At 45.1% G+C, this 10225-nt stretch overlaps 1 protein-coding gene across 2 annotated transcripts in view; it reads right to left on the minus strand.

Moving 5' to 3' along the window:
• Positions 1-7005: 7005 nt before the first annotated feature.
• Rbm28 (RNA binding motif protein 28) overlaps positions 7006-10225 on the minus strand; it is a 43714-nt gene continuing 40494 nt past the window's right edge. For both annotated transcript variants that reach the window (XM_029478818.1, XM_021165387.2), the window contains exon 19: positions 7006-8334. In XM_029478818.1, coding sequence (XP_029334678.1) covers positions 8200-8334 — 135 coding nt within the window. In that variant the 3' untranslated portion in view covers positions 7006-8199. The remainder of the gene's footprint in view (positions 8335-10225) is intronic.

Genomic DNA, 10225 nt, shown 5'->3' on the forward strand with positions numbered 1-10225 from the left:
CTCTTGGCATCTGGGCATGAGGATGTTGGTGGGCATTTTACTCAGTGAGGTAGTCCTAGCACAGTCACAGTAAGCAGGCTGCTACTGTTGGTAGTGACTGCTGTCTGCACTGGCTGTCCTCTGGTGAGAAGTGAGAAAGCAGAAGCAAACAGTCTCCTTCCATGGGACTTACTCCAGTGGCTGGAAGCCAGCAGCACCCACACACAGCTGCAGGGCTAGAGAGCCAGACTCCCAATTGGTCAGTGTTGGCAGCTGTCCTAGGGTTCAAAGGTATGTGATTCCCCATGCTGGTACTTCAAGCCTAATGTCCCTTTAATAGCTCTTGTCGCATTGCCATGGCTCTCCCTGGAGATTTTCATGACTATGGACAACCGCCATTATCGGACCTCCAGGGGAATGGAGATGTCTTTGGAGTCTGGATTCTGGGAAAGAGAGTTATAAAAGCAAGTGGAACTGATCCACACCGGCTGTGTCTGAGCAACTCTGCGGTGTGCCAAGATACAGAGCCCAGCCGCCATGAAGAAAATCTTTACACAAATGTATTCTGGGCTCAAGCACTTCTTATATGCTCATGCATATGCACACACACACACACACACACACACACACACACACACAAAAGAGAGAGAGGCAAAAGATTAAAAACAAATAGCTGTAAGTGGTTTCTTTTGACATAAAGGGAAGGGAAGAAGCTGGCCAAGCAAAGGGCCTAATTTTCAAGTTGAGAAATATAATAAAAAATGTAAATTAATTACATAAGGGAAGGTTTCAAAGGCTTTGCCATCCAAAGCGCATGACATTGAAAATGTTCCTCCTGGGGCTAAGGGTTGCAGCACAGATGGTAATGTTTGCTTAGCATGCAGGAGGCCCTGGGCTCCATCTCCAGCATCAAATGAGCCAGGTGTGTTGGAGTATGCATATGATCCCATATGGGAGGGCCAGAAGTTCAAGGTAATTCTTAGTCTTGTAGCTAGTTCAATGCCAACCTAGGGTGTGACAGATCTGGTCTCAAAACCAACCAACCAACCAACCAACCAACCAACCAACCAACCAAAACCCAGGAAGTGCCTTTCCTTTTCTTACTACCTAGTTTGAAAGAGAAACCACTTTAACTCCCAAACCTTTAGTACTTAGTAAGAATGTGTTTCAGGTTCCTTAAGAAGCTTCCAGAGATAGTGGGCCTGCTCTAGTCCATTTGGGAGGTGCAGCTCCACCCTCTTCTCTCTGTGCTCTAGCACAGGCAGTGGCGGCTCCCCCTCCACCCCCCCCCCAGGCCTTTCACCAGGTGTGAAGACAAGGTGCTCTAAGCCAGGCAGCCCTATTCAGCCAGGTTTTGTATAATGCAAGTACAGTCCAACTCTGCATATGTCACGGGTTCTTATCCTTGGGCAGTTCCTTTCATGACAGACTACACTAAGCCCCACCTACAAGGTTCTGCCCTGGGTGTGATCTGAGAGGGGGTTCCAAACCCTCCTGACTGTAAGTTTCTTTTGACATGAAGGCACCTCCCATAAACTTCCTGAAACATTCAGTGTATTATGAGGAACCTATAGGAAAAAGGGTTCAGTGTCCATAGTTTTTACCAGGCAGGGTCAACCATCTCCTCTAAAGATCGTGCACATGTTAAGAGCTAACCTAAGAAAGCTAGGGTCTGATCCTGAAATCCACAGCTGGCAAATAATTCAGCAGAACAAAGCACCTTTTCCCCTTTGAGGAGCTGCAGATGGAAGCCCAGGGCTTCTCGAAAACCAGAGCGCTGCTACCCTGAGCCACACCCCAATGGAACCCAGAGGGAAGGCTGGTCCTGGAGGGTTAGGCAGAACACTGTGGGTAACTGAAAAATGGAAGTGTGAGACCCCAAAGCAGTAGGCTGTCCAAAGCCAGATCCAGTGTGCGCAGAAATCAAAAGGCTGGTGTGGTGGCATGTGCCTATAATCCCAGCATTTGGAAGGCTGGTGCAGGAGAGCATCATGTGTTCTCGGCCAGCCTCGCCTACATAATAAGGTCCTAAATAAAATGGTTTCATGGCACTGGTGTTTCCATGTTTAAAAAGTGAATCTCTGGGATTAAAATGTATGCAATACCCTTATTATAATTTTAAACATAGTTTCATAAAATTTTAGTTTTTAGAAAGTATGATGCATATAATTTACAAGGAATAATATACAATGTTTTTCATTGGAGTTCTGAATAATTGCTCAATGTTTACAGAATGCTTTTGTAGTTTGCCCCTCTTGAGCAGGGAGCCTGCAGGCAGGTGCAGTTCATCCATGACTTAACACAGTCAGATAACAATAAATGTTTGGTTACTACTGTGTTTAGCAGTCACTCCATTTGTTGAGTGGATGTGAGCTACTGGTCAGGAGAGGACATGGGAAATGGCTCAGAGTTAATTAGGAGTTTCCTTCCCACTGGTAGGTTCAGAATCAGAAGTGCCATCCTGGGGGTGCAGCTGGCACGGGGACATCATCTCTCAACTGCTGTCCCGAGAAAGGCCAGACGTGCTTCCAGGGGCACAGGCCATTACAGTTTCTCCTCTGGCTGATTTGGTGAGTTGTTCATTGTCTTGGTAGTTAATCCCACCTTTGAAAGAACCCACGCCTCCATTGTTCCCCAGAACCCTGATGCTAAGATGCAATGTTTGGTGGAGTAGGCAAACCCCTGGTCAGTGCTTTCACAGGCATCTTATTACGAGGGGAACGCCTTAAGCTCATCCTTTGTAAAGCTCAGGGCACCGTTCGGACCTCGGTCCATCTGTGGTCTCTCGTGCTATGACAACTTGCCCACTTGGACCAGAACACAGTGTGTTTTCTGCGGTGGCATCCAAAGCATGGCTTTTGAGTCTCTCATGCCTGCCTGAAGTATTTATGGGTGTAATTGGCTCAGGGAAGAAGAAAAGAGGAAAGAAGAGCTGGGGAGACTGCAGGGACACGTGACAGTCACTTGGCGCTGAGCTGCCTATGTTCAGCCCTGTACTTGAGGGCTGGCATTCCTCCGGAGTCCAGGAAGATAGAAATGGATGAGCTCTTCAGACAAATAAAGCAACATCTGAAGGAGCTGTTGGTAGGCTAGGGCCCAGACAACAGTGCAGGAGAAAAAGAAAGAGGAAATGATGTTTTCTAAGTACCTAATACAAGGGCAATAAGGCTGAATAAAAGGAGAACACACACACACTTCATATGTGATACAACGTTATAATATGTTGTGTGTATATATATATATGTTATATGCATACATATATATGTGTATATGTTTGTATAAAGATCACTGTCACACCTCAGTAACTATCCTTAATAAGATACCACCAAGGACAGCTGTATGCCAGGTGAGTTTCCATGGGACAACAAAACCTAGAGAGAAGACAAGCAAGCCACAGTAGCATGTGCTGTTGAGTGACAGGCCAATCAGTAAGTATGCCTGTGACTTAGAGCCACTCATCTTTATGCCCTGGGATAGTTGAGGTCCCTGAAGAGTCAGGCCTTGAGCCTGAACTAGAACAATGAGTGGTATCTGAGTCGAGAAGAGGTAGCTTGCTACAGACAAATTGTAGCAGAAAGGACATCGGTGGCTCACTCACACTGTGAGCATCAATTACTATTATTGTTCACTTGTGATTTGAGACTCTTCTAGTTGCATCGATTGAGAAAATGACCCTGACATCTTTCACAAGCCCAGGTATGCCTCGGTATGATCCACCACTATAGAGGTCCTACTATGCTACGATGGGCGTTGGTGTCTGCAGGAAAACATAAAATATAACCCTTGCTTTCAAGGACAAAATGATGCCCCTATCAGATGTCCAGTGAGTTTTCAGAATGGCTCTTCAGCAGTGAAGGCTTACTACCGATTAAAGGCAGTGAGCACTGGGCGTGGTGGTGCATGCCTTTAATCCCAGCACTCAGGAGGGAGGCAGAGGCAGGCAGATTTCTGAGTTCAAGGTGAGCCTGGTCTACAAAGTGAGCTCCAGGACAGCCAGGGCTATACAGAGAAACTATGTCTCGAAAAACAAAAACAAACAAACAAAAGGTAGTGAGCTCTGGACACCACAGACATGCCTAAGGATACCAGATTTGATTATCAAGATACTCTATTTGGGTCTTTTTGGCAACTCAGCAGTTTCCTTCTCAGAACTGGTTCCCAGGAAGTGTCTAACAGCCTTCCCAGTATATCCCTTCTTCAGCTTGGAAGCATCATTCATCTGCAGTCAATCACCAGTTCAGAATTAGAAGCCAAAGTCATTGTAGACTATGTTGGGTGGTAACCCAACACCTGGACTGCCAAGTAACACCTGACCTAGTAAGGGCTCTATCTCAAGCTCTGCAAATGATTCTAGAAACAAAGTGGAACCAGCAAAAGAGAGAATCAAAGCAATGTAATCTGTGTACACTCATCAATGAGAAACTTGAAAAGCTCTATATGGCCTGAGAGGAATCCCACCCTGGCTCCTAACAAGCCGGTTAGAGGTGCTTAGAAGAACTGAAACATCAACCTGTCTCAGCATTTTGCAGTCCCATGACAATGTGGTCTTAACCATGAAAGAGCAATCTATGAAGAAGTGAAGGAGCATTCCAAGTTGTATGGCAGACTTGCTCCTTGTGTGACAGAACTGACAGGTGCCTACCACTCACGCCACTGTGAGCTGAAATCAGCACAAGTGGAAGGCTAGCTAACTGGGGCAGCTCAAGAGCTGAGACTGCAGGTTTGCATTTCCTAAGGTAACAGTGTCTGTATTCACTGTGGCACATTTGACTATCAGCCTCCTCAGACAACTGAAAGCCAAATGAGTAAGAAGCTCTTTGGAGCCTTGAGGTTCTCGGCTCTAAATTATAGCTAGAAAAACTTTTCAAGACAAAAATAGCCAGGCGGTGGTGGCACATACTTTTAATCCTAGCACTTGGAAGGCAGAGGCAGGCAGATCTCTGTTGAGTTTGAGGCCTGGTCTACAGAATGAGTTTCAGGACAGCCAGGGCTACACAGAGAAACCCTAACTTGAAAAGCAAACAAACAAAACACAAAAGCCATCCAAGGATGCTTGGAAATATGGCTGGGTGTCACTTAACATTTCAGTCGAGGAAGGACCCATCCAAGGCATTGGTGCCAAAGACTGTGTTACTGGGCATCATTGTGGCCATCCTGGTGTGTCTAAGCATGCTTTGTGATGTACATGCAAGTGACAAGATGGAGTGACAAGGCAGGTCTCAGGAGCCCCATTCAGAGACGAGACTGTCTTCCAGAGAAACACATGCTCTAGGAGTCTAACAGAGGAAACCATAGTTCTTGTTTCTACAACAGCTGAAGCACATGCCCTGCCACAAGCTAACGCCAGAGAAACAACTTCAAAACCTTGATCTTACCAAGAAAAACCAAGGCACAGAGAAGGCTACATACCATTCTCAACTTAAGAGTCTGTCTCGTCTCTGAGGGAGCCTAGGGCATAGCCATACAAGAAAAATGTGATGGAACTTGGTCATTTTCACTATGACCTTTAGTCTTGGGTGTTAACAAAAATGCTTACTCTTATTAACCAAGCGACTCAACCCTCGTGTTGGGAAACCCCATTTCCTGAAGCACCCGGCTACAAAGTGAAGCACAATTCCCCTCACATTAACACTCCCATGGCAAAGAGTCAAAAAGCCAACCGAGGAGCCCAAGGGAAGGTGTCTCAAAGGAAGACACCATCTATGGAGCCTGGTCATTGAGAAACAGCATAATCTGTCGGCACAGCACTCATCTAAAGAACTGTGCAATAGCGTCCAAGCCAACTGACTGATATTTTAACACCCAGGGTTGCTAAAGATGTTAGAGAAATATCTGGATCTAGGAGAATCTGGCAACACTTTCAGAAAGAACAGCAAATTTTTGTAATCCTAAATGTTAAGATACATTTTCAAATATTAGGGATATTATGTGTACTGGAGGAAAGGTGTCAGGCAAGCAGCCTGAGCCGGCCAAGGGAAACCAGACCAAATGACAGGCAGGTTGTGGCCATTCCGACACTATCCATAAGGCACTTTCTACCCCATCTGTAGGACAAACATGTTGCTGGGCACTTGTTAAAATGTTCCAGACTCCCATCACTGTATTGAACTGACATTAAAGACAGCACCTGTCCTTGGGATATACATCCAAATGGTCTGTCGTAGTCAGGGTTTCTATCCCTGCACAAACATCACGACCAAGAAGCAAGTTGGGGAGGAAAGGGTTTATTCAGCTTACACTTCCACATTGCTGTTCATCACCAAAGGAAGTCAGGACTGGAACTCAAGCAGGTCAGGAAACAGGAGCTGATGCAGAGGCCATGGAGGGACGTTACTTACTGGCTTGCTTCCCCTGCCTTGCTCAGCTTGCTTTCTTTTTTTTTTTTTTTTTGGTTTTTCGAGACAGGGTTTCTCTTTATAGCTCTGCTGTCCCGGAGCTCACTTTGTAGACCAGGCTGGCCTCAAACTCAGAAATCCGCCTGCCTCTGCCTCCTGAGTGCTGGGATTAAAGGCGTGCGCCACCACGCCCGGCTCAGCTTGCTTTCTTATAGAACCCAGAACTACCAGCCCAGGGATGGCACCACCCACAAGGGGCCCTCCCCCCTTGATCACTAACTGAGAAAATGCCTTACAGCTGGATCTCATGGAGGCATTTCCCCAAGGGAGGCTCTTTTCCCTGTGATAACTCCAGCTTGTGTCAAGTTGACAACACAAAACCAGCCAGTAGAGAGTCTAAATGTTTCCATGATTTTTTCCTTCACTACCTCTAAGCCATCACGGGCTTTCTGGAGCACTTGCTGGTTTTCTCAAGACAATGCCATAAAACAGCTCTCTGCTTGGCTCAGCGATATTTTGGGACAGTGTCCTTTAAATCAGCACATTAGGTCAGGGACCCAAGCAAGCTAAGCTAAGTCCCCAGTCTTTTCTACAGACTACCACTGCTCCTTTTCCTTTGCTATTGTTTTTCTTTTTCATTCAGTAAATATTTATTCCCCAGCCATGATGTAAGGGCAAACAAGAGAGAGTCTCAAGGCAGATGTTTTAATGGGGAGACAATCTGAGATGATGGTTAGTGCCAAGAGAAAACAAACAGGGTCTGAGAGTCCAGTCAGGAGTCAGGTTGGGCAGGTAAGAGGAGCCCTACTTCAGATACTGAAGGAAACACCAGAAGAGCTGAGGGTTCAGTAGAGATCTGAGAAACAAATGATCCAAAGGAGATGCTCTCCAGGCCAAGGGGGCAGACAGGAGGCTCTGCAGCGGCAGAATCCATCAGTGTACTCCACATCTTGTGTCAGTTGTCCAGCACGGGGGTTGGTTTGCCTCCAGTGAGCTTCATCTTTCACAACAGCCCACTCTTCTCACCACCAGAATTCTTGCGGACCCTGACTCTGAAATTCACACCCTCCACCCCCAGCTTTCTTTAGGCAAGAGAAAGTATAGGTAAGAAGAATGTTTAAGAGTATGTAGTGCAGGGAGTGACCAGGAAAGCATTTAGTTAACTGCTTATTCAACATGACTAGATAAGAGTTTAGGCTTTAGGTCATGGCCTCAAGTTCGCTGCTTTCTCACCAGAGAGCTCCCAGTCCCTGGGGGAAGGAGCTCTGTGCAATTCATCTGGGCCATCCATGGTCAGGCTGGGGTCTAGCCTGCAATCTTATTCCCAGTCAGCCATTCCTCTCCGGGGGCAGACCCTTCTCAGGTGCCGCTTGCTGCCAGGCCCACGGCCTTCAGTCGTTTCCTGGTGTCTCTGACATTCAGAGACTACTTTAGTAAGCATTTTCTCTGTGCTTAGTCCTTACAGACTAGGTAACCGATTTAAAAATGTTAAAAAGATTCATTTAGAAAAAAAACTTATACTATATTTGTGTATATTAAAAATGAGACACATCCAAAAAGTCATAGTTCCTCACTTACAGACTCCATAACAAAATATGCATCTTTATAATTCAGTACTCTCAAACACTTTTTTTTTTTTTTTTTTTTTTAACAATAGTTTCCATTTGAGAAGAAATTGGAAATAAGTTGCAATCACAGACTCAGCACTGTGACTGGGTAAGTTATAAAAACTCCATAGTGTTTTTCAGTGTGGCTAACCAACACCAACCACACTGGAGAACGGACCATGAATGTACACAACCTAGAGTCCCCAAGAAAGTGGGTATCATCTGGGATCTGCTTCCCTCAGTGAAAGACACGGCTTTTGTACAGTCTGCAGGTGCCATCAGCTGTCAAACCATTTGCTTCTCTTCATGAGGGGTGCTCCTTTAGAAGGGCCCAGCAACTTCTGCTTATATTGTTCAACCAGCTGGTTGAAGTGCGCTTCTGCCTTATTCTCCTTAGCCTTTCTTTTAGGCACCTGTGAAAGAAAGGAAACACAAGACAACTGGTTGGCTGGCTGGCTGGCATTGTTTTTCTTATTCTCCCCCACCCCCTCGATTTCTTGCCTCCTCCCTTGCCTTCTTCCTTCCTTTCCGCATGCCTGAGACTCACTATGTCCTTGGGGATGAGCCTGAACACCTGACTCGCGTCTCTCCTTCCAAGGACTAGCACCATATCCACTTAACTTCAACCCTGTCAAGGGCACCCGAAACATAAGTGGGTACAAAGACTATGTTCACAAGGGAGAATCGTTTGGACATTGTTTGCTCCTGCCCACATAAGAAGTCCATTTATGAAATTTCAGAAACTAGATCTCTATAATATGATACAGTCAGAAACTTCCCAGAGACAGATCTGAGTAGGAAAGGATGCTAATGACTTTTTTATTCTTAAAGGGGGGGCAGAGATAAAAGCTTGTCCTCAAATGCTCAAGAACCCAGGACTGGAGGCTGGAGAGATGGTGCAGAGAATTGACTGCTCTTCCAGAGGACCCTGGTTCTGTTCCCAGCGCTCACACTGTGCCATACAACCATCTGTAACTCCAGACCTATGGGACTCAGCACCCTCCTCTGGTCTCTAGGGGCACTAGGCATGCCTGTAGTTATAGACATACACGCAGACAAACAACCCATACATATAAACCTGAAAAAAAAAATATGAATGAGAGCACAGGACGAACAGGGCTATTATTTTCTATTAAAAAGAACTAGAGGTTCTAGGGAAACAAGAAACATGTAAGACGTGCCTAGAACATCAGTACAAGAAAACAACACTACCAAAGACAGACATGATCTCTTCAGAAGGATGCAGGAGCTGATTTGAGATGTTTCTGTTGGCTTAGACAGAACAAGAATTTGATTAACTACATTTGGTTGAAATAGAGCATTATATGAAAATTTCGGATTTTATAATACATACATATATCAAGTAGTTTGTGTGTGTTTGTGTATGTGTGTATCTCAGTCTCACAGGCCACTAGCACAGGTTGGTATGGCAACAGTTCGCTACTCTGGAAACTTAGTACAGCAAGGAGGAGAAAATAAATCACCCACCTCGCCTTTCCTATATGTTAAGTCTCTTCTTTCTTTCTAAAAGTCTTAGAACACTATTTTTAGGTGCAAAAGGGATGATTGTATTAGAAAATCACCATTCTGTAACTCATAGTGAAATAATAGGTCTATATAACAATCCATTGTTGTTATAAACCAAAGGTATGCAGCTAGGGACATAACTCAACAGCTGAGCACTTCCAGCCTTGGGTTCAGTCCCTAGCACTGCAAAGCAAAAACAAAATAAAACAAAACAAAACACCTGAAAAGGTGGTAGGGGTTTCGTTTTCTAAATGGAGCAACGAAACAGACAGACAATCTGACACCTCCAGACTGATCTTGGCATTACTAACAGTGAACAACCACAATGCAGCACTGAATACGGTGCAACATCCATGAAGAGCTCTTTCCAAGCAAACTGATCCGATTACACTTCCAGACCTAACCACCAGCTGACAGGCAACAAGGTGTCGTCACAGAGACAAGTTACAGCATGATACCAAAGTGAACTCAACATAAAATATATCCTGAAGGACAAATGACCTGTTCCTCCAACAAATTAACAGCGTGGAAGAGAATGTGGTAAGAAAGAAGAAACCCATAGAGTGAAGGGAGGGAGGGATGAATAATGCAATGTAATGTGTGGGCTTTGTTAGCATCCTAACCAGTTCTAACCAAACATAAAAAACAGTTTTGAGGCAATTAGAAAAATTTTAATAGAGACTACATTTTAGAGGGCATAAAGAACTTCTGATTAATCTCAGTAGATATGATAATGACATTGTGTGTGTGTGTATGTGTGTGTGTGTGTGTGTGTGT

This window comes from Mus caroli, chromosome 6, assembly GCF_900094665.2.
Source record: "Mus caroli chromosome 6, CAROLI_EIJ_v1.1, whole genome shotgun sequence".
NCBI classification, from domain to species: Eukaryota; Metazoa; Chordata; class Mammalia; order Rodentia; family Muridae; genus Mus; species Mus caroli.